The sequence below is a fragment of the Chelmon rostratus genome, chromosome 16 (genome assembly GCF_017976325.1).
Source record: "Chelmon rostratus isolate fCheRos1 chromosome 16, fCheRos1.pri, whole genome shotgun sequence".
NCBI lineage: Eukaryota > Metazoa > Chordata > Actinopteri > Chaetodontiformes > Chaetodontidae > Chelmon > Chelmon rostratus.
Window position 1 is genome coordinate 12049572 of NC_055673.1, and position 22859 is coordinate 12072430.

The window sequence follows — 22859 nt, forward strand, 5'->3', positions numbered from 1 at the left end:
AAGCCACAGGTTTCTTCCTGCAGACAGCCACAGAGGACCAGAGCTATCAGTCAGGAGTCAATGAAATTCAGACGCCTCCTCTCAGCCCTGTCTGCACTTGTGGTTGTTTCTCTTTCACAGCTTTTCTTGAATAAGACAAGAAAGTGACAAACTAGATACTGTACATCAAAGGAAGATAATAGTGCTGTTTCCCCTCTTGGTGTCCTTCAGTCTGGAAACTGTTCTTGCCACTCGTGCTGGGCCTCGTGACAAAAGCAGCCAGCGGCATTCACAATTATTACTATGTACACAGGTAACGGTTGTGCTCTGAAAGCGTCAGTCGCATTCTACTCGATTTTATCTTCCCATTTATGGACGACAATAACAATGTGGAACAACTTGGCGACGGTCCTGAAGGGCCACAAAAACAATATTTCCCCCAGATTGTCCCGTCACCTTCCATTTCTCACACTGACATTAGCATTTTATGATTCTTTAAATTGTCCCCGCTTAAACCGAAGCTGTATGTGTGACTTTTCTCTGTGTGCACTCCTTGCATGCACATATGTAACTGTTGAATTTGATTCTTTTTTTGCACCAATTCGTGTCGTGCATACGCTGCGCTGTGTTTGCTGCTTTTGTATACAGCTGCGTTCAGATTGAGCCGTTGCGAGTGCAGTCGGCATGCGACTGTTAGCCAGAGAGACCTGGCAGCCGGCGAGCCACAGTGGAGTGGCTTCAGCCAGCCAGGATACCCTGGTTCCAAATGACTTCCTTTACTGTGCCCAGCAGATCAGTTCTACATTAGCCGAATTTGTATCAGCGTTTGGCACAATGCTGGTTCAGATCATTTCGAAAGGTGATAGCTCAATTGGCCGTTTCAAATAAAATGAACTGGCCTGGACGAAATGGCATGTTTAGCCAAAGGAACAGATGCTCCAAGTTGGCAGTTGTCTTGATTTGATTTGATTTCTGTGTTTTATTTTTTAAAACCTGAGTTTAGACAAGTGAAAATGGGCAACGTCTCTGCGCAGACACAGCATTGTTGGGTGCTGAACATTTCTGTGATTGAAGATGACAAATGTTTCACCTTCGATTGGTTTTAAATGTTTCTCTGTTTGGAAATGTTCAGAATTAGCCACGCTGAACTCACTCCTCATGTTTAACCTTCTCTCTGTCTTTCTGCTCCATGCAGGTGGCTGTGAAGTGGACCTGTCACGTTTTTTCCAGCTCATCAATGACATGGGCGGCATGCAGCAGGTGATGGACCTGAAGAAGTGGACCAAGCTGGCCGATCTTCTGCGCATCCCTAAGTCAGCGCAGGACCGGCTGGCCAAACTGCAGGAGGCTTACCTCCAGTATATCCTCTCGTATGACTCGCTCAGCGCCGAGGAGCGCCTCCGACTGCAGGCCGAGGTACTGCAGGAGAAAAAGAACCTGGAGTCGCGCCGGGGCCCTCTGGAGGGTCTCTCGGACTCCTCAGCACCCAGCGCGCTGGTGCTGCCACGCTACGAGCCCAAGAATGGGCTAGTAGGTGGAATAGTGGGAGGGGCGACAGGGCACCACCGCACCAATGGAGTGTATCACCGTCTGAAGGAGCTGGAGGCTCAGGTCAAAGCGGGCCGGCGCCGGCTCTTCGCTCAGGAAAAACAAGGCAAGGAGGACAGGCAGCATGGGGAGGAGCAGCAGCAGCAGCAGCAGCAGGAGGAGGAGGACAGGGGCGTTCTCAGTGACCAGCACAAATGTATTAACAAGGTGAGGACGAAGAAGACCTTTGCTGGTTATGCCACACACCTGAAGCATACAGACAAGATGCACGGAAGTGTTTCTTTCTGTTATTGTTTTCAGTCAGCCATCTTTGCATCAGCAGCAGCACGAAAGCACAGAAACATCTCTGGATGTTGCCTCCTCACTGGCCTGCCTGCCTCCTGAATGTGGTTTTCCTTGTTTTCATTCATGACTCATCACAAAGACAACCAATAAATCTCCTTTTTTCTAACTTTATTGAAAATATAAGGCTGCAAATTTATAGGATGTGACGTGCAACGGTTGTAGTTTGTTTGATTTTTTTCTTAAATTAGCATGTTTGCATCCATTATCAGGTTTTATTCCTTCAACCTAACAAGCCTCAACCAAACTCAGCAATGATCCGCACATCGTCTTGTTTACACGCTAAATGTGAGACCTTTTGTAACGTGGTGTCAGCACCTGAGCAGTCATCAAAGACCTCATTATCGCTTAGCCAGATGTCTGCGATCTCACTACTATCTGAACGAAGACTAGCGTCACACGTGAGGTGTAAACAGCCCACGACCTTCGTCGTGCCGCCGCTGACATTTGAGTGCGTCGATAACGCCGAGCCGGTTTTTAAGTGACAAAATATGCACCCTGTCTGCGGCGGGAGCCAAGCTGCGCTAGAAATTGTCACAACATGCAATGACTGGGATTGACGTAGGAGAATGTTAACGCAAAGATGCTGATGCCTGTTGGAATTCTTCATCAGGGTTCGTGGTAACATTGTCATGCTGTGAGCTCTCATAGTCTGTGGTCTGTAAGAGCAAACATGAGAGGTTCACACACCTGTTTACATTCAAATGTGTCCTGTAGCTGCATTGTTAAGACCTGTTTTTTGGTGTGAGAGCGAGATGCGTGTGCGTGTGCGTTTGTGTGTACGTGTGTGCGCACCTTAGATGCATTCCCACCTCTCCAGCCTGCTGCCAGCTGTGTTGACTCTGGCTGGCTGAAATGTAGGTCAGAGCGAAGGCAGCCCCCGAACCAGCCCTTCCCCTCACCCCTGTCCCGCCCCCTTCAAACCCCGCCTTCTCCAGCTCTCTCCACCCCTCAGCTTCTTTAATCCAGCCCTCTCCCCACGGCCTCTCTCCTTCAGCTCGTGCCCTTGCTCTTAGCTATGTCCCCGAATCACCGTTCCTCTCGCCGACAGTCTCTTTCTCTCTCTTGCTCTTGTCAGTCCCTCTGCCAAGCCCCAACGCACCAGTGCTCCAATCAATCAATGCAAAGGTTCGGAGTTCTGTGTGTGTGCACAAATCCACATGTGCATTAAAAAGAAAACTGAGCACCTATTGCCATACATAATACCTGTGTGCACGTTTGATGCCACAGCATCTTGATGAGGTGAAGCAGTAATTATTTCTGTTAAGATAAGTTTGCTCTGTGTTGGCTCTCGCTCTCTCACACACACACACACACACACACTGCACAACACTCCACCCATCTCGGTTGTGGATCCCATTTTATTATTTTTTCCCCTCCCAGTTCCTTTGGTAACTAAATCCCTCTTCTGACCTCCCGCTGAAGAGCTGAGACACTGTCAACAGACTTGACCCAGCACAGTGCAAAGACCTCTGAATTATAGAAGTGCAATTCAGCACTGTGACATGTGAATGGCTGTCACCATCCTGACAGGACAGGCTTGTCTAAATATGACCCATCACTTTTCTCCACGGCTCAGATTTGTATGCATTTTTCATCGCGAGCACCCCCCAAGAGGAGGTTATATTTCACTTTTTCTATCAAGAGAACAAAGTGCACGTCAAGGGTATAATTAACTCTAATTACACCAGGAAAGGCTCGGATAAGTGCTGCTACTGACTCGCCTAAAGAACATCCTGTCAGTGCTAACAAGTCCTCTACCATACTGTATTATTTAACTGTATTATTTTACAACCCTGTAGCTATTGTAATAGTAGAAATTTGTAATAAGGTCGGTTGCTTTTTAAAAACATCTGGACTCCTAAAAAGGAAAGAAAGGAAAGACAAACTGACACTGTGAGGATCAGGAATCTAGAAGGTCGTCTTTCAGCAGGGTCCACACATAGTCCCCCAAAGTTTCTCTGTAGCAGGACTGGAAAGAGGGTCCAGTCCAGGGGAAAGGCAGACATGGAGCCTTACAGAGACACATATACATGCACAGCTGATACAGTACATGCGACACTTTCTAACTTATGCAAGCATGTGGTGGGAAAGCAGAGGACTTGTGGTTCATTGATGTCCAGCAGTATTTTCTTGCTCATGTTTTATTCACGCTCTGATCTCGGCTCACACTCCCTTTAGTTGTGTTATCATGACCGGAGTCCGTAAATATGGTCTAATACGTGTGTCTGATGCCTCTTTGTTGCAGGGGAAATCGGTGTCTTTGACTAACTTCTTCAGGATAGCCCGGAACACCATGACCATGTGCTTTAACAAGGAACCAGGGGCTGCTGAGGTTGAGGTTAGCATGCTAACATCTTGTTTGTACAACTTGCAAACTGTTTTCTTTTTCTAAATGAAACATTTCACTCTCACTGCCAGATGAAACATTAGAGCTATTACCAGCTCTGTTAGAGTTACTCTGTTCTCATAGCTGACGGTCGACTATGAGGCACGCATGAAACCTGCACCGTGCTTCATGCGTTCCGCCACCCATCGGGCTCTCCTTCCTTTTTGTTCTTGCAGCAAGAGTACTGGAGGATCGTGGAGCAGAGAGACAGCCACGTGGCGGTGCATTGTGGGAAGGTGGACACCAGTACACATGGCAGTGGTTTCCCCACAGGAAAGTCGGAGCCATTTTCAAAGTAGGTTCCTCGAAGCCCTCGCAGCGCACTTTAAAGTCTGGACAGAGTGTTCTGCCTGTGTTGCAACACTCTGGCCTTCATCTGTTTACCGGGCGGCTGCTGCGAATGTCGGATGGTTAATCTTGGCAGGGAAACCGAAAGAGTAACACTGTCTGCCCGCTTCCTCAAGCTGCTGTCGGTCTGTTCAGGTATTGTGGGAAAAAATGCACAAATGACCATTTCCTCTTCTCTTCTTGTCAGACATGGATGGAACCTCACTGTCCTCCCCAATAACTCTGGATCCATTCTGAGGCATCTGGGTGCTGTGCCTGGTAAGGACATGCGAAGGCTGTGTAGACAGATTTAGCTGCAGAAGAAAGTGTATTTAGGATATAAATGACTTGTAGCTGCATCTCTTCAGATTCTGTGCTGTTGTTATTGTAGTCTGTAATAACCTGTGGCCTTGTTTCTCTCTCGTTAATCCCCTCCGTCTCCCCAGGGGTGACCATTCCCTGGCTTAACATTGGCATGGTCTTTTCTACCTCATGCTGGTCTCGAGACCAAAACCGCCTTCCATATATTGATTACTTACACACTGGTGCTGATTGCATTTGGTAAGTACGCACTGGGCTGTTTTCTTCCGCTCATGTTTAAACATATGTTTAAATTAGCAAGAAAAGTGCACGGCCACCTCTCTGTGCATGTGGTGTACAGTCAGCTGATGTGCATGCGTGTTCATATCTATCCTCCCGCAGGTATTCTGTCCCTGCTGAGGAGAAGGCTAAGCTGGACAAGGTGGTCCATACACTGCTTCAGGCCAATGGCACCCCAGGACTCGAAATGTTGGAAAAGAACATCATGGTCAGTGTTTCCTGTGTGTGCTAACATATATATATTCATGTGCATTTTAGAGGCGCAAAGATACACATTTTCAGAAGCGTAACACTTTCTCTCCGTCTGCTCCTCCTTGGTCTTCCAGATCTCTCCAGAGGTGCTGTGCCGCGAAGGCATCAAGGTTTACCGTACGGTCCAGCGGAGCGGCCAGTACGTGGTCTGCTACCCTGGTGCCTTTGTCGCCAAAGTGTGCTGTGGCTACAGCGTGTCAGAGACAGTGCACTTTGCCACGCCGCACTGGATGAACCTGGGTTACCAGGCCGCAAAGGTCAGCATGTGAAGCTGGTTGGGCAGCGCAGTGCGAGGGCTGTGTGTGTGTGTGGAAAGCAAATAAGGGCTGAAAATATTCTCTATAAGTATGAAAATAATCTAGTCTGTGTTCCACGTTTTCCGCAACGTGTGTTCATTCGCTCCTGTTTTGGAACGCCTCGCAACACTGGCCCCCTGTGGACAGCAGCAGTTAAAGCTCTGATTTATGTGATGAAACTGAAATGGATAAATGAACTTGGAACCTCGAGCTAGATTCTCTAATCAGCCAGTGTGCTGAACTTTAAGGAGTAATTGTAGCTGCAGGTCTCCCTGGGGGGTGTATTTAAATTTTTTTTTAGTGATCATGAGCAAGGCTTTGGACCACTGGACCTCATTATAGCCGTAATAGAAGAGAAGAAAATGCTCCTTAGTGTCATTATGGGCATTATGGTGATGGAAGTACGTACACCTTCTGCAATGCCATCGTATTCACAGCCACAGCAAAGATTGCTCTCAGGGGTAATATGACATTCATGCAGCGCTCTGTGTTGTGCTGCGCTGCTGAAACATTTTCTTGCGAATGGACATTTTTTTACTTGAATGAGAAACAGCAGAGGACAAGAAACATTAATCTGAGTGTGCAGAGTCGGAGGTTAATGTTAATGTCAGCATTGTTTACTCTTGCTTCACCTTGTTAAGATGTGTGTTTGGATGTGCGTAAACCTCGTACAATGTGAAACAAAGCTGAATAAATGAGCAACGTTCAGAAAAAAGTGCTGTCCAGAAAGAAATGACATCTGTTACTGATTTTAGTGATTTTGATTTTGTGTGCAGGACCTGAAGTGTCGTCGTATAGCCAAACCCTTCTCCATGGAGAAGCTACTGTACCAGATCGCCACAGCCGAATCCAAGAGGGACAATGGCCTTCTCCTCACCACCATCTCCGCCCTACTCAAAGACCTCAGGTAGGATGCAGCAGTGAATAATATTATTATAATATATATATAATACTTTTGATGAATGGCTCAAGGAATAAATCAGATATTGCACTAAGGGTGTATTCTTTCAGTGTCTGGATTTTCCCAGCGCAATAAAAAAAACATCCAACCTCATCCCACTTAATGAGCATCCTTCTCGTCCAACAGGAACATAGAGATGCGCCAACGGCAGGAACTTTACAAGGCAGGTTTGCTCTCCTCTGCCCGCTACGGCACCCATGACGGCAGCCTGGGGCCCGGCGAGGGACGCAAGAAGCCCCGCGGGAAATGGTTGGCACTGGAGTCCTCAGAGAGACGCTGCCAGATCTGTCAGCATCTCTGCTACCTGTCCATGGTGAGAGCGTGTTTTTTAAAACGCGACGGCGCTAGTTTGGATGTATTTCTGCCATTTTCCATCATACACAATAATACGCATGGTCTGTCATGAATATTTATATTTACGAAATCATCAATCATGCAAGAGGGGGTGTAATTTTTCCACTTTGGTGGCTGTTATTTTACATCAGGCTCTAAAAAACATACATATACTCTGTACTTACTACCTCCTACACATTGTAGCATTTTTAGACATATTTTCTTGTGCTTTTTATGGCTCAATATTTCAAAAGTATCCAAACCAAGATGATGAAACTTCTACAATTTTACAACTAGGTTATTGAATTTAATGGCTTACTTTTCTATGCAAACTTTCTAACTTGCCAGTGGCATAATCCAGTCAGAGTGGGAGACGTTTGAATGATTTATCAGGTTTCTCACTATCTCAGTAATAAGAGATGTTGAGTGTCTGCTTTCTACAGTAGCGTCTGGGTTTCTGTCTGTGCAGGTGGTTCAGGAGACTGACAACGTGGTCTTCTGTCTGGAGTGTGCCCTTCGCTATGTGGAGAAGCACAAGTCCTGCAGAGGCCTTAAGATGATGTACCGATACGATGAGGTGAGCTGCAGCTGTTTTGCCTCTGCCGTCGGTCAGTTCCCTCTCCGTCCAGACGGGGGAGACATCGGCTTGGTTTCCACTCCTCCAGGAGGGAGATAATTCAGCATGAACTCTGCTCATGTTCTGTAATTTCTTGTGTCGAAGCCGTAACTCCTGCTGTGTGTGAATAAGTTATAGATGAACAAAATGATGCAAGGGAAGGTGGAAAAAATGGAAAATGTACTCATTTCATTTCTGTGCCCTCCAATCAGGAGCAAATCAACAGTCTGGTGAACCAGGTGTGTGGCCGGGCCATGTTAAAGAACGGAGGTGGCGGAGGCGGTGGCGGAGGCGTCGTCGTCAGTGGAGGAGGAGTGGGGGACCCCTGCCACGGCTTGAGCCCCTCTAAAGCATCGCCGGCTAAGCGAGGCCCCCGAAAGCGCGCCACCGTGGAGGTGTCCCTGGCACGCCTGTCCTCCAGCCACATACCCAAGGCCGCTGCTGTGTCCTGAGGAGGACACCTCGACATCACCGACGGGTGCGCTGTACCCATGTCCTGCCCCCCACCCTCCCTGAGCCCTCCCAGACTCCCCTGTTCTTTTGTTTGTTTGTTTTCCACATCAAGCAGGGTCACTATCAGTCCCTCCTCCACCACCTAAAATTTAAGATCGATTGTTTTTGAGCTTTGAAAATCCCCTCACCTGACCTCAGCCCCCCCCTCCAAAAAAAATTCACCTCCCCCCTTAGTACGACAGGCTTGTTTATAAGAAAAAGAAAAGGAAAAAAAGAAAAGAAAGATGTCTTTTTTGCACTAGTGTGAAAGAAGAATTTGTTTTTATTCTGGATGATTTTAGAACCCCCCCCCCACGTCCCTCCTGAAGTCGTCCTTTACAACAGTGCGAGCATTAAATGTAACGTTCACAAGAAGACTTGATGGGCCCTGTTCTACCCTTTACCTCCACCACCCATCCTCCCTTAACTGAAATGGGTTACATTTGTTACCTTCTTCTTGCATCACTGTTTCCTGCCCTCATCTCCCCCCCGAGACTGAACCCCATCCCTTCTCATCATGCGTCACTCTGCTGTGAACATTAGACAAACGAAAAGGCGGCCTTTTTTTTTTCTCCCCGGTTTTCTGAAATGAAAATGACATCAAGTAGTTACCCAAAGTTTCTCTCTGTCCTCGGTTTGAGGAAGAGGAGCCCTTTTTTATTGATTTTATTCTTTCTCGGTGCAGCTCCTGCATCGTTTTTGTTTTTAAAGGGGGGGGTGGCGACGCGAGGTAAAAACTTGAAAGACAGACGATGTTGGTTTATTGTTGGTTGGTTATGCTTTTTCAAGTTCTATTTTGAATTTTAGCTTTGTTTTTTGCTAGTTTTGTTTGTTTTTTTTTGCCAGAAGTCTTCTGTGTATTTTATTTTATTTTTTTTGTCATTGTGGATGTTTCTGTTCGTTGGTGGACGTGAGAGGGGGCAGAGCTACAGCTGCTTGACCTGTGAAAGGTCATCGCTCACCTCACTTCCTGGTAGTATGGAGGGATCCCTCCTTCGCTAGCAAGTGAAAACTGTGCCTGAAACTTAGCGGGGAGATCCATTTTATTGGTGCTGTTGGTTATAATTACTGTATAACAACACAAAATTTAAATCTGGGGGTTAGCGCCTGCTGTCAGCTAACAGCTGGCCGACGCGCCCTCGCCCCACAGGGCAGGAAAGCTTTCAGGCTTTTCTGGTTCTAGATGTGCAATCGTGTTAACATTCCATTCTTCCAGTCCTCTTGTTTCATCTGTACCAGTAAACATTAATTATTATATTATATTATTATTATTATTTTGTGTTTTTTACTTTTGTTGATCTGATGTGTTATCTCAAGTAGAGCCACTAGTCAAAGAGTGTAAAATGTGAAATATCAAATCCAAGTTTTGTTTTGTTTTTTAAATTGTCTTTTTTGTTTTATGGCTTTTGCATTTTTTTCCCTTTCCAGATATATTATGAGTGATTTTTTTTTTTTTTTTTAGAGAGGAAAAAGTCCAACACAAACAAGACATCGACTTTTTTTGTACATAATCCTGTAAATTTCTTTAAATACTTGAGCCTTTTTCTGGGGTTAAGGAAGAAAGAAAGGAAGGAAGGACTAGAGAGGAGAGAAAAAGTTCCAGAGGAGAGTGCTTGATGAAGAAAAAGCCTTACATTTCCCTTTCTTCATCCATGTGAGTTTGATGCTTACAGGGTCGCTCTGGTAAACGTGTATAAAAATTTTAAGTGCTGCTTATATCACTAAGAAAGAAGATATTGAGTAGCCAACGACTGCCCCCCAACCTAGTTTTGTTTGTTTAGCTTTACTTTTTTAAAGAAAAGGGAAAAAAAGATATGTTCACAAAAAAAAAAAATGGGTTTTTACATTTTCATTACTGAAAATTCAACAAAAATGTAGTAGCTACTCATGTTGCACTGAGCTTGCCAGTGGTGACTGTCAAGGAAAAATCCTATAATCCAGTTTGTTGGTTGTCGTCCCTCGCAGAAGACTGAACTGTTTTAGGACTATTTAATAAAATACCAAGTCGGGTGTTTTCAACATAATAAAAAGTGGTTGTCAAGTTTTTATGGCCTTACAATATATTTTATTCTGATGGGATTTTTGTTTGTTTTTCAGTTCTCTTTGTTTGTTTCTTCCATTTTCTACAGTATAAACTACTTGCTCACGGTGGGGTCTCTGGTGACTTAATTTATTAGTGCCGCATCTCGGCCTTTCCCTCCACTCGGAAAGAGAGTCTCATGTTGGTTATATTGACAGTTTTTTACTTTTGCAGTTTGTACTTAAGGTTTAATAAAAACTTACCGACAATTCACTGTCATTTCTTTCCAACCTGCTTGTGTCTCTTTTTGTGCAGACGTTTGAAGAAATGGTTTTAACAGCTTCAGCTTTAACATTCACGTTCTTATCTCGCGGTCTAGCAACATTAAAGGGCCATTTCACCCAAATTACAAAACCCTTTGCTCATGTAGATCTGGTGACTGGTGGACTGACAGAAAATGTACTGGCACGTGATTAATCATTCGTGCCATTTTTAAGAGTCAACTTACAATAATATTTTTTGCTTTTCAGGCTGATGGTCAGATAAAGCAAGCGATCTGAAGCCCCCTTTGGATTTTGGGAACTTGTAATGGACATTTTTTTGCATGTTTGTAGATGAATAACTGTTTGTTGCCTAATTTAGCCACAATCATGTGCACGACCGCAGACCTCACTGCAAACAGTCTTTATTGGAACTACTCATTCGGGAGAACAATGTTCAAATTAAAACCTTTGACAGTGAGGCCTGCACATTTAGAGTACATGAGACGTTTAGATATTTGTCATTTTTTAATGCTGTGAGCACCATGAACACATTTCCAAGCACCTTCATTGTATCAGGGCGAAGGCAGAAATCTGAGAGCAAATGAACAACAAACCATCTGCATTGTTAGATAGATGCCACGAGAGGTAAGTGAGGGAGGGAAAAAAGGTCTGGTGTAATTTGGGCAAATTCACAACAATACAAACACAAAGGTCATACTGTGACATTATCAGGGTCCATGGTAAGCAGCAGCGGCCTTCAAATGCCATTGTCTCTCAGCGTAACACCCGTGTTGCCTCTCCTTATTCTTCAGTTAGAAAATAGTTTACTGTAATAATGAATATATTCACGGTAAATTTAGTCTCCCAGGAGAAAACCGCTGTATTTCAAAGCCTCTTTCCTCCCCTGCAGAACGTTCTCTGTCCGATCCCTCACCACGTCAGCTTTCCATCTGTAAAGAGCTCAGGCAGGCCTGTAAATCAAGAGCGAGCACACGGGGACCATTAACGCGCTCCGACCCTAAATCCCGCTCACATTTCATCCTTCAACGTGCTCCTGAAATGCTTTAGATGAAAATTAAACAATACTCGGGGAGAAACATTTATTACCAACAGGTCAGAAATTGTGGGCAGGGGAAAAGTAATGATGGAGTAATGCTGTCACATCGCACAAATGTCAACATTTCTGTACAAAAACCAAAAAAAAACCAAAACAATCTGGATACAGTTAAACCTTCTGGGTGATGTCCAGTGCATAGCACACAGTCCAAACAGGCATTTGGTCCTCGTTCAAAGAGAGAAGTTCACCCAAATATTATTGGTCAAGGGAATGGCAATGGGTAACCCTCCAATGTGTGTGTGTGTGTGTGTGTTTGTGTGTTTGTGAGCGTGAAATCACTGATTCCTGAACTTCACCAGTCTGTCAGCTATACTGTACTATGTGGTAAATAACGCACTGCTAGGTGACTGCCAGTTTACCAAAGCTAATGGCACTAAAGTATTATCTAATTATTACTTCACATTTAAAATACTGCAGAATATAGCTCATAAAACCACTTAAAGAAATGCAACAAGCTTTGGCGGCGCAGCTTATCCACTAAGTCATGAGAAAGTCATCCACGTGCCCCCTGCGGGTCATTTGTCCAGTGCTTTGTGCCAATTCTTTAGCGTTGCTATATTAAAGGGTCAACTAACCCAGATAATGAAAAATAATTTGAGTCATGCTCCACTAGGTTTTGAGAGATCAAGCAGAAGTATCTGACATCTGATATGTTGAAACCGAGGAAAGTAAAACCAAGACCATCTGCATGGCTACCAACCACTACAGGTGTACGTTTGTGTCCATAATTTGGGTGACGACACACAGTGCAAACAGGAATTAACTTTTAGTCATTAAAAACCTATTTTGCTTCTGTGGCCGACGTAAACTTTAAAAAACAAATCATCATAAACCCGACAGTTGGCGAGTATTTGGAACAAAACACCATCTTACATTTATATTCTGTAAAATCTCTCCAACACGTATATTAATGCTCAACAGCAGCAGGCTGAGTTGTGCGTTAGCATGAAGTACGAAAACAAAGGACTGCACAAAGGGACACATGGATGAGTTTAGTGTGTACTTCTCTATCAGTCATCAGGCCTCTCCTGGTCTCAACAAAAACCGAATACTAGAGCGATCTCTGAATAATGCCAAACTATTTATGCGCATGTTAAGCCATTCAGTGCTATGATGCTAAAGGGAACTCAAAGCTATTTTACAGGATTTAATTAGAAGTCAAAATTCACATCAGTGGTCATTTAAGGCAAGGTCATGTGGCAGTTAGTGCAACCTCAGTGTATTTGCTTTCATGTTTTTCTTTAGTATTAAAGGATTTTGAGGAGGAAGCCAATATTGTTATATATCCTGTGTGTGTGTGTGTGTGTGTGTTCAAATCCAGTCCATCTCTCCTCAAACCTTCGGCCTGCTCTCCTCACAGTCTTTGCTGCTCTGGTCCTCTCGCTCCACCCTGTCCACCAGCGCCGTATCCGGGTGCACCTCCTCTTCATCCAGGGCCACCACCACGGGGGGCCTTCTCCTCCTTCCTCCTCCTCCTCCTCCTCCTCCTCCTCCCCCCGATCCTGCGACGCCTCCTCCCTGCTCGGTCTCCTCCTCCTCTTCCTCGTCATCCTCCTCCCCGGCCTCCGTGTCCTGGCTGGCTGAGTCGGTGCAGGTGGATGAAAGCGAGGAAAGCTTGTGGCGTAGCTCAGCCTGGGTGGGAACCTGGAGGCTGATTTCTGTGGTGAAGGACTCCACATCTGGACCTGGGAGATAAGAGGGGTCACTTAGAGTCAGACTTTGTTTTATAAGTCTGGATAGCAGGATAGGTTGGCAGGGTGGCAGGTGGGTGGATAAGTAATGCTGCAGTGACATCATCACATCCACCCTTGTCTAGTTTGAAATCGATGCCTCCTTTCAGCTCAGCAAATCATTGAGGAACTGAACCCTTTTCTCTTCAAAATAAAGCCCAAACAATTGTATTATTTATTCTTATTCACTCTTTATTTGCTATCATGGATCAACAGCTGCAAACAAAAGGGCGGCACTGTTTTAGTTGTTGGAAATACTTCACAGGCTTTGTTTAATCTTGCTCGAGTTCAGCTCAGTCGCCCACAGACATATATAAAACATAGCAGAGACTTGCTTGCATCAAATTATTTTTAGATGAAGACGAGCTGTCAGTTGGATGCTGCAGGTTGTTTACTGTGACCAGGATTTTCCCAGGCAGATGTGGACAGATGGTGTTGGTGCCTCGTGTCTAAACAAAGTTCCTGTCAATCTTGTGAGTCACATATTTCTGCTTCAGCGGGTTCTTTCATATGGATTAGCTGCTGCTGATTAAGTCTTATTATTGTAGTTTAAAGGATTTTAGTTCGATACCTACCTGTGACTGGCGAGGCAGCGCTGTTGTCCTCTCCCCCAGAGTGCAGAAACACATCCAGGGCTTCGTGGTCAGACATGTCCATCAGATCCATCTGCTCCAACATGTCCACGTTCACCTCCATGGACGACATGCTTCCTATTGGCTCTGGACACGACACGGGACAGAGAGATATTAGCCTCGCACAGGACTGGAGCGTTCAGGGCAGCAGCAAGGGGCTGAGTCCAGGTTTTTTCTTTCGTTCCAAAGTTTGCCAAGCAGAAGCAAATGGGCACGTTCAAGCTGGATGGCATTTGAAATGGGAACAGTTTGTTTATCCAAAGCATTACAACATATAATGGATTGGCAGCAGGAAGCTGTATATGAAGGCGACAAGCAACACCTACAGGATCATGAAAGGAGAGGGTCACAAGTTTATCTTCTCACTAACGTGCCCATATGTACATTTAAAGAGCGCTTGGTCGCTGTAATATTTCCTCTTATTCATAGTGGCCATGAGAAGATCCCTCCCCGATGCAATCACCTCAGATACAGCTAAAATGAGGCTTCTGCAGTCTGAAATAGTCAGGTGAATGTCATTTTAGTGCAAAATTCCCTCTGTGTTTGCCTCGACATTGCTTCCATGCCGAGCTGCCACTAACCTGAGGAGGGAATTTCATACCAAAAAGATTAGACTTCGACTGCTGTAGCTTCATATGAACTCATCTCAACTTTGGCTAAAACTTGAAATACACTTTTGCACAGGATGGCCTGTGGACTCCATCACTTACAGGCATTAGGAAAGGATATGTTCAAAGCCAGTATGGAGAGGAGTGAATGATATTTCTTTGATGTTCACATGGGCATGTGAGTAATGTTCTGAAACAGACTTGTGAGCCTGTCCTTTAATTGGACAGATTTCAGTGGCTCAGAAGCAAGGAGCCACCTGAAAGAGAATTCAAATATACATATCCACCTTTGTACCAGCTGAAATTATTGGGGTCAACCTTAAGAAGGGAGTGATGCTAACCCTAATGGTACCCACATGTATATTTCAGAGCTGGGTAAAATACCTTAAAATGAAATTAAACATTGACCCGGCTACATAATGCAATGCACCCAGTACTTGTCCATTGAAGGTTATTTAAAGGGACAGTTCACCCTGAAATCAAACATACATTTTCTCCTCTTTTCTGTAGTACTATTTACCCTTCTTGATTGTTCTGGTGTTAATTGCGGAGTACTGGAGATAGCGGCTGTAGAGATGTTGGCCTCCTCTTGAATATAATGGAACTAGATGGCACTCGCCTTGTGCTGCTAAATGACAACACAGAAAATAATTCCTACATGAAACTGCTCGCAGCGAGGTCTGTGGATTATCTCGAGTAACCGGTCGTGATTTCTGGAAAGAGACACTGCTGCTGACTTTCGTTTCGTTTCGCCGTTTTGAGCAACACAAGCCGAGACGAGAAGGCAGACAGCAGATATCTGCAGAACTCACACCAAAACAATCTCGATGGATAAACAGGACTACAGGTAAGCATGTCAACTTTAGTTTTTGATTTTGGGGTGAACTGACCCTTTAAGTAAGATCGGGAAATGGAAGTTATCTGTACTGTGGTTGATTCTACATTGTCCACTTGACTTTTTTACATGCAGAGTGAAGGTTCACCAAATAATGGGTGAATCAGCTCACCTGACCAGTCTCTAGTTTTGTTTGATATCTGTGTTGACGTTCTACATGAATGTGGCTGGACCAGCCTTCAAACTGGTGGAATAGCTTGTGCTTTAATAAGCAGTATGCATCAAAATCATTGGAAACTCCTCATATACACCAGCTAACACACTGACTACTACAGTCCTGGATTCACCACCTTGCAGGAGTACCCCCCCGACCCCCAATCATGATGTACTGCATGCAGCACAAACAGCCAGTCAGTGCACTGTGGGGATGGAGGGAGTGGGGAGTTAGGGGAGGCAGAGTTGCGAGCACAAGAGAAAGAAAGGAGATGATTGGTCGGCGCACAGCAGTGAGAGAAGATGCCATTGGCTACCGTACCTCAAGGAAATGAGGAGAGCAGAGGAGGTCGGCACAGGGAGGGAGAGAAGAAGAGTGAAGAAAGAGAGAAAGAAGGGAATGTTATTTCCCATCGAGACTGCCCCAAAAGTCTCCCCATCCTTTAAATAGCAACACACACACACACGCAGCCATATTTTCAGATCTCCACTTTGGCAATTCATCTGAATGTACTTTATACAAACTGCTTGTACTGTATAAACACACAAACCCGGATGAATTGAACACGTACACACACACACAAATGGAGATGCTGTGTATTATTTAAATGCACCCACACACACATGCACAATCACTCCCGCACACACATTTGGTTCACAAATCCAGCAATATAAACGTTCCCCTCTGTGGAGACAGCACTGCTGCTTTCTGTGACACATGTTCTAGAGGAACCAGGGTCTAATGCTCGCTAATGAACTCTCAGTATGCAGCCTCTTCTCACGTGCGTTTCCATATCTCGCCTGTCAGCTACGCAATTACCACCACACAGCAGCTATTCAGCCTCATAAAACATAGTATGGAGGATGCTGATTCGGTTTTCAGCCCCAAATGGAGCTGCCTTTCCAGCACATGAACAAAAATAAACAAATGTGCACACACACACACACACACACATACACACAAATACACACTGTGGCTACGTAGTGAAAGTCCTGGTCCAGAAAGCACTGTGTGGAGAACATCCTTTCCATGTGACTGCCTCTAACATGTTCTTCTTTTAGCCCTGCTGTGACCTTGCCTAAAAGGTTTCCCTGCTGGGAAGGACTGTGTGTGTGTGTGTGTGTGTGTGTGTGTGTGTGTGTGTGTAAGACCCTTGAGACTGGATTTCGATGGCTCAGTGGCTTAGGACATCCACTTTCTCTCTTTTACTTAACTCTCTTCTTTCAGTTTACTCTTTCTCTCTCTTCTCTCTCTCTCTCCCTCTCTCTATCTGTATCTTTGCTCTGCAGTGGCGCCGCCCTGCTGTGGGAACTTGTAGCTGCGTGATGGATAATGAACCACACTGTGCTTTGTTTTATTCAGCTCTCACGCCGTAGCCTTACTTCTTAGATGCGTTTCACCACTATTATGATGAGAGCCTCCTCTGTAACTGATTACAAATATTCTTACGGCAATTATGGCTGGTCGATTCTAATCCGGCTGCTGCGGATTTTTGTCGAGCGGCCCACGTGCTCGCCTTTGTACTGTGCATCACATCATTTAGAGTGTGAAGTCTTAATGTAAACGTCTCCTTTTTTTTTTTTTTTTTTTTTTTTACCATGAATAAATGTAGGCTACACTAGATCCTGAATAGTTTCGGGATAATGAGCTGTGAATATTTCATTCTGCACCTCAAACCTGGCTTTGGTGATTGTTTTCATCATGGAGGTCGATTATGAAAAACACTGCATTGATTAAAAAAAAAAGCTATTTTGATTGACAGCAAAAACATAAGTCCCTCACATTCTCTCCCTCTCCTCTCCTTGAGTCTCTTTCCTTTCGCTCCACTCCTCCTCCTTCCTAACTGCTCCACAATCCTCTCTAATAAGACAGAGGATTAAGGTAGCAGGATAGATGAGTAAAAGAAGAAGGAAAAACCACATTGCAAACTGTGGACCAGCGGAGTCCAGTTCATCTTTCAGTGCATGGTGCATATCTCATGCAGCCCATGCAGCTCATTTCAGCACATCCTTTGGGTATTTGAGCACAGGCTTTTGGCAGTAACACATGGAGTAAACTGCAGCAGGATTCTATTACAATCCCAGTGGAAGACTACATTTATAGGGTGCAGTGGCATTTTCCAAAGTAATGGCTCTACTTGTGTGTTTAGCGACAGGCACTCAAGAGTGTGGAGCCTCGCTGCAGAAAGCCATTATGGCTCAATCTTGTGATATGCAGCTGAAGTGTGAAGGTTTCAGCTGATGGTATCGGGGTGCTGGAATTAATTCATTTAAATGTCGGATTGGTTTTGCATTCACTCTCGAATGAGTAACAGACACCACAATCTAAACCGCAACATTTTCCCTTTTCCTTCGCAGGCCTCAGACCACAAGAAATGCTGAATTTCAAGCTGTTTAAATATAATCAAAGAGCATGACTATGATCTGTGAAGAACTTCCGACCGCAGGGCTCCTCCTTCTCACCTCTCCTCTCAGCAATCTGCAGGTAGCCAGTAGACAGGTACTGCTCCATGTCCTGCTGGAAGGCCTCCTCAAAGAATTTCTGCCTCTCTTTCAGCTTGACCTGGGGGGCTGGGACCCCTCCCTGTTCTGCCCCGGGGACTCTCTGTGCATGCTCCGTGTCTAGCTCCACTAGGAAAAAGAGGGAGGAAAGTTTTGAGAGTTTGCGGTTAGTTAGTACACAGAAACAAGGAAAACTAGAAAGCAAGCGAAGAGCACAAACCTACCAAAAATGAACAGTTCTCACACACACATATCCTCAAAATTCATAGTTATGTCTCAAAGATTTCTTGAGGTCTCATTCAAAACCTCCAAAATCTAAATAAATCTTTACTCGGCTCGAGGTCTAGTGGCTGTCCACTACACGGCACAGAAATCTAGTTGTAATTTTTCTGTCTTGCTGGCAACAGACATACATGTTATCCAGCAGAGACACTGAACTCTCAGGCTCACTTCAGTGAGTCTCATCTCCTGATGTCTGCATCCTAAGCCATGCATTAAAGGGGAGGTTCTTCACTATTTAGTCACTGAGTTTGACATCCATTAGGCTAAAAGGGTCCGTTAGATACTGATTGTTTGGCCGTGCACTGTTAAAAGGCCTTACATTTTCATTCATTTAAAACATGCAATTATTTTGCAAAACATCCATTGACTGCATAGAAAATTAAAGGGATGATTGAACATGACGAACATTGCTTCTTAAATGTGCCTGGCCTTGACAATGTTTTTGCTGGATTCTGATTGGTCCACACAGGACTCAAGGGCAGACTGTGATTGGGCTGTGATTTAAGACGACTGGACACTCTATGTGGCCCGGGCAGGACGGGAGAGGGAGGAGCAGATTGAAGAGAGGGGGTGATAGAAAGCATGACCCTGCAGCTTGAGAAACGCTGTGTGTGTGTGTGTGTGTGTGTGTGTGTGTGTGTGTGTGTGTGTGTGTGCGTGTGGGCATGGCTGCAGCCTGAAGTCTCGACCGGCTGTCTCTTTAGTTTTCATGTCTCCCTCTGATAGATGGCAGCATTATATAAGACCACTCGCAGACACTAACTACTGTTGCAGAAGACAGGCTACAACATATAAATGCCTGATGTGTCCCATATCTTTGATCCTGGGTTAATATGGAACAAAAAAAAACATCCTATTTCAGGAATGGTAGGTAAAAAACATGCCTTGCCAATTTGAATTTACTTCTGTTCATTTGATCTGTAACCCCAATGCCAAAAAAGCTGTGACTTGTGTAAAAGGGAAATAAGAACAGAATGCGATCATGCAACAGTTTTACAAAGTGTTCCTGAGCCCATGTTTTCACATCCTTCATACAATGTGTTCACAAAGTGGTGAACCTCGCTCCATCCTCGCTTGGGAGCAACTGAGCCTTTCAAGGATGCTCCTTTCATACCCAATCATGATACTATCACCTGTTACCAATCAACCTGTTTACCTGACAGGTGTTTTTGGAGCGTTCCATAACTTTCCCAGTCTTTTGTTGCTCCTGTCTCAACTTGTTTGAAAAATGTTGCTGCATTAAATTCTTTGTGGATTTACAAAAATCAAGGAAGCTGATGAGGTGAAACTTAAATATATTGTCTTTGTACTGTTTTCAGTTGAGCATATGTGAGAAAGGATTAACAAATCATCACATTCTGTTTTGTTTATGTTTTACACAGCAGTCCAACGTCGGGCTTGTAATAGACATCAACTGTTCTCAGGAAAATAACTCAAGAATGTCACAAACCCTCCTCCATTGTTCAAATGTCTGGCGAGCTGCAAACTGTTCATTTGTGACATATAATAACTACTGCTCAGGCAGAAGTAAATTTATGTTACAACTGACACACTGACAAGAAATACTGGGTTTTCATATGAAAACAAAAGGTGGAGCAATAGGCCAAAAGTGATGGAGAGGACTCCATGTTGGAGGTATGAGCTGAACCAGTTACTGTAACTGCTGTGTGTTCGTCATGCCAACACAGAGTGTGAGGTGGTCAGATGATGCTGTGTGCTCTGCAGTGCCAAAAGCTGCACCACAACACGAATGTACAATTTTTAACTTCTCTAACTGTGTCCTCTTGCTTAGTTAAACAAATGCAACAACCTGCTCTTCTTCCTACTGCTGCTACTGCACCATTTCCCACAATGATCTGGCTGCAGAATGAAAAGTCAAAAACAAACTGCATTTACTTCTTCGCTAATAAAAACAGCGGTGAAAGCATGACAGCACGCAGACATCGGCCTGACAAACAGGGCCACCAAAGATGTTCGCAGACTGACAGAGGACAGTGACACACACAGAGGGGTCAGTGATTGGTCAGCTGTCTGGTTATATTTGAACATTACCCCCACACGACTGTTTGCATTTACATCTATTGCGCTGCCTGTCTTACTCAGCTCTGCACCATTCTCTGCCTTTCCTCTGTGTTCACCAGCCCCCCAAAATCAATACCCTGCTTCAGGAGTGTTAACTCTGCTGCAGGGTCAGCGCGGGCACCCTCACACAGGCCAGAGTCCTGATAAAACAGGCTGAGCCCTAAAGGGGTTTGCAGCAGACGGACACACACACACACACACACACACACACACAAAGAAGGGAACAATGAGGTCCCACCAGAGCTCCGTCATGATACACATCACACCAACAGGCCTTGGAGATTTGGAAAAGAAAAGCTCCCTCTCTGTGTCATTCCTCACTCAGTGTCCAATTTATCTCCTTTATCTGACTAGCCCTCTTTTTTCTCCATCACTCCCTCATCTATCCCTCCTGACTCTGTCCGACCCTCTCTGTTGGCTGGTGTGTGTGTGTGTGTGTGTGTGTGTGTGTGTGTGTGTGTGTGTCTTGTAGAGACTGCTCTATTAGATTAGGGGCCTTGGGGAAGCTTTGTTCGGATTGTCAAGCATTGTGTGGGGTTAGTAACAGGGGGAGCGAGGGATAAAGAGGGCAGTGCGCTTCGTTATAATTAGGGTTTGCGGACAGACAGCATTAATGATAGAGCTATCATGTCTCTTTATCTCTCGTCTGTAATCAAATTCTCAATCCATTATTAGCCTGAGCTGTCTATTTATTTAGACCAGCTCTGTAGCTACTCAGTGTGTGCACCCATTTGTCTGTCTGCCGGTGCATAAACCTTCCTTTCTCCATCAAACCCACATACAGTACAGTTAACCAGGAAGTCACATTATTATTCAAAATAATTATTCAAATATGAGCCAAAAAAAAAAATCAGTGGTTTCAAATTGATCCCAAATGCCGCTTCATTATATAAAACTAAAAGCTCCTTAGCCTAAGTGAGACATTAAGCATAGATAGTGATGGTTTATGTCAGCATTCTCTTCAAACACTCGAAAGAATGTCATTTTCCACATTAAATGATGAGCTTTTTTTTTTTTTTAATCTCTCCAGGCGTCTTTAGAATAAAAACCACCTGTCGTAGATTTTTTCTTTCTAATCTCCTCTTCTTCCCCCATCCTTCTCTTGGTCTTTTCTTCATCATCGTCGTCGACCAGACAACCGTATCCTGCTACGTACGTTACTGTAGCTACTGGGGCTATTTTTAGCCCTCGCTCACATTTAGCCTGCAGGATTAAGTTTGTGCTGATGACTTCAGTGTGAGAGTGCAAGTCATTAAGTCCAACAAACTCCATCCTTGCTGCTGCACATATACTTTTACACAGTTGTGCAGCCACACCTTCAGATTCATGTGAATGCACACGGAAATGCTCACGCAGCCTAATAAAACAGTCTATTACACACTTGTTCGGCATGATTCATACGTACAACGGCGAGCGTGCGCTCACACAGACATACACATCTGGTGATGATTCATAGGAGCCGAGGCAATTGCATTATGTTAGTCACAGCAGATGAGGTCCTGTGAAATGACATCATTTTATTTAATTACAAAGACAAAGGTTTCTTAATGGCACACGTATAGAATAGCTGCTACAATGTAAGGCTGAACCACCTCTTCTGAAACAAAGAGGAGTTTCCTTCATGTGAAAAAAGGCAAAATCAAAGCGTGAATGAAGGTCACAAAGTCTCCAGCAAACAGTTTCCTGTAATAGTGCTGCTTTCAACATGACAAACTGAAAACCTTCTACGAGAAACACATGAACCAAAACGTTCCGGTGTACTACCTGAGTTTGGACTTGCTGTGTTATTTTGTGCGTCTGTTCCCGCAATCATCATGCAGGCCAAAAAAGCGATAACTGTCCCCTCACAGGCTGTGCTTGGACACCCAGCAGGCAACGCTACGCAGCAGGTACTCAAAAAGTGTTGCCTGCTCTCCTTCTCAACTCTCCGCTGCGTGTCCCGAGACTCAGGGGAAACAAAAAGAACATAAATTGCATTAAATAATCCTGCTCTGTTTGCTCAGATGGCTGCAGACAAATCAATACGAAATGAGACCTTTAATGTCGTTAGGCTCATATCTGTTTTCAGCAGCAGAAAAACGTCTGGTATGTGCTCTAGAGACGCAGGAAGCAGAACCCACAGGAAAAAGGCTGGTATGTCAGGGGGTGTGTGTGTGTGTGTGTGACAGCATGCATGTGAGTGTGTGCTTGCTTGCTTGCTTACGTAGATGTGTGGGTGATCATGCACCTGTGCACATCTTTTTATATAGCCATTTCATACACAGACGTAATAAACACTTCACTCCCTCTCATTAACATGCAGCCTGTGGTCTATTCGCTTTGTGTGTGCTTGTGTCTGTGACCGAAGCAGAACTGTGAATGTTCATTATGTGGCATGTAAACCTGCGTCCATATATAGAAGCCTAGAGGCCAAAACCTGCTAACTTTGCGCATTATTTTC

At 44.7% G+C, this 22859-nt stretch overlaps 2 protein-coding genes across 3 annotated transcripts in view; one reads left to right on the top strand and one right to left on the bottom strand.

Moving 5' to 3' along the window:
• jarid2b (jumonji, AT rich interactive domain 2b) overlaps positions 1 to 10438 on the top strand; it is a 102990-nt gene extending 92552 nt beyond the window's left edge. For both annotated transcript variants that reach the window (XM_041955720.1, XM_041955721.1), the window contains 11 exons: positions 1175 to 1734; positions 4118 to 4210; positions 4435 to 4553; positions 4794 to 4864; positions 5032 to 5146; positions 5288 to 5393; positions 5512 to 5694; positions 6510 to 6640; positions 6821 to 7007; positions 7497 to 7604; positions 7856 to 10438. In XM_041955720.1, the coding sequence (XP_041811654.1) occupies positions 1175 to 1734; positions 4118 to 4210; positions 4435 to 4553; positions 4794 to 4864; positions 5032 to 5146; positions 5288 to 5393; positions 5512 to 5694; positions 6510 to 6640; positions 6821 to 7007; positions 7497 to 7604; positions 7856 to 8095 (1913 nt within the window). In that variant the 3' untranslated portion in view covers positions 8096 to 10438. The remainder of the gene's footprint in view (positions 1 to 1174; positions 1735 to 4117; positions 4211 to 4434; positions 4554 to 4793; positions 4865 to 5031; positions 5147 to 5287; positions 5394 to 5511; positions 5695 to 6509; positions 6641 to 6820; positions 7008 to 7496; positions 7605 to 7855) is intronic.
• Positions 10439 to 12867: 2429 nt separating this feature from the next.
• dtnbp1b (dystrobrevin binding protein 1b) lies at positions 12868 to 22505 on the bottom strand. Its single transcript, XM_041955963.1, has 4 exons — positions 22184 to 22505; positions 18017 to 18184; positions 13841 to 13984; positions 12868 to 13220 (listed from the first exon to the last, which is right to left on the bottom strand). Exons 1-4 carry the CDS (start codon positions 22233 to 22235, stop codon positions 12868 to 12870), a joined length of 717 nt encoding a protein of 238 aa, XP_041811897.1. The 5' UTR covers positions 22236 to 22505.
• Between the last annotated feature and the right edge of the window lie 354 nt (positions 22506 to 22859).

Coding starts and splice junctions, on each gene's coding strand:
- dtnbp1b (XM_041955963.1), bottom strand. CDS start 22,235: ATGATGATTGCGGGAACAGACGCACAAAATAACACAGCAAGTCCAAAC. Junction 13,985..18,016: donor GCAGATTGCTGAGAGGAGAG/GTGAGAAGGAGG, acceptor TGTCGTGTCCAG/AGCCAATAGGAAGCATGTCG. Junction 13,221..13,840: donor CGCTGCCTCGCCAGTCACAG/GTAGGTATCGAA, acceptor CTTATCTCCCAG/GTCCAGATGTGGAGTCCTTC.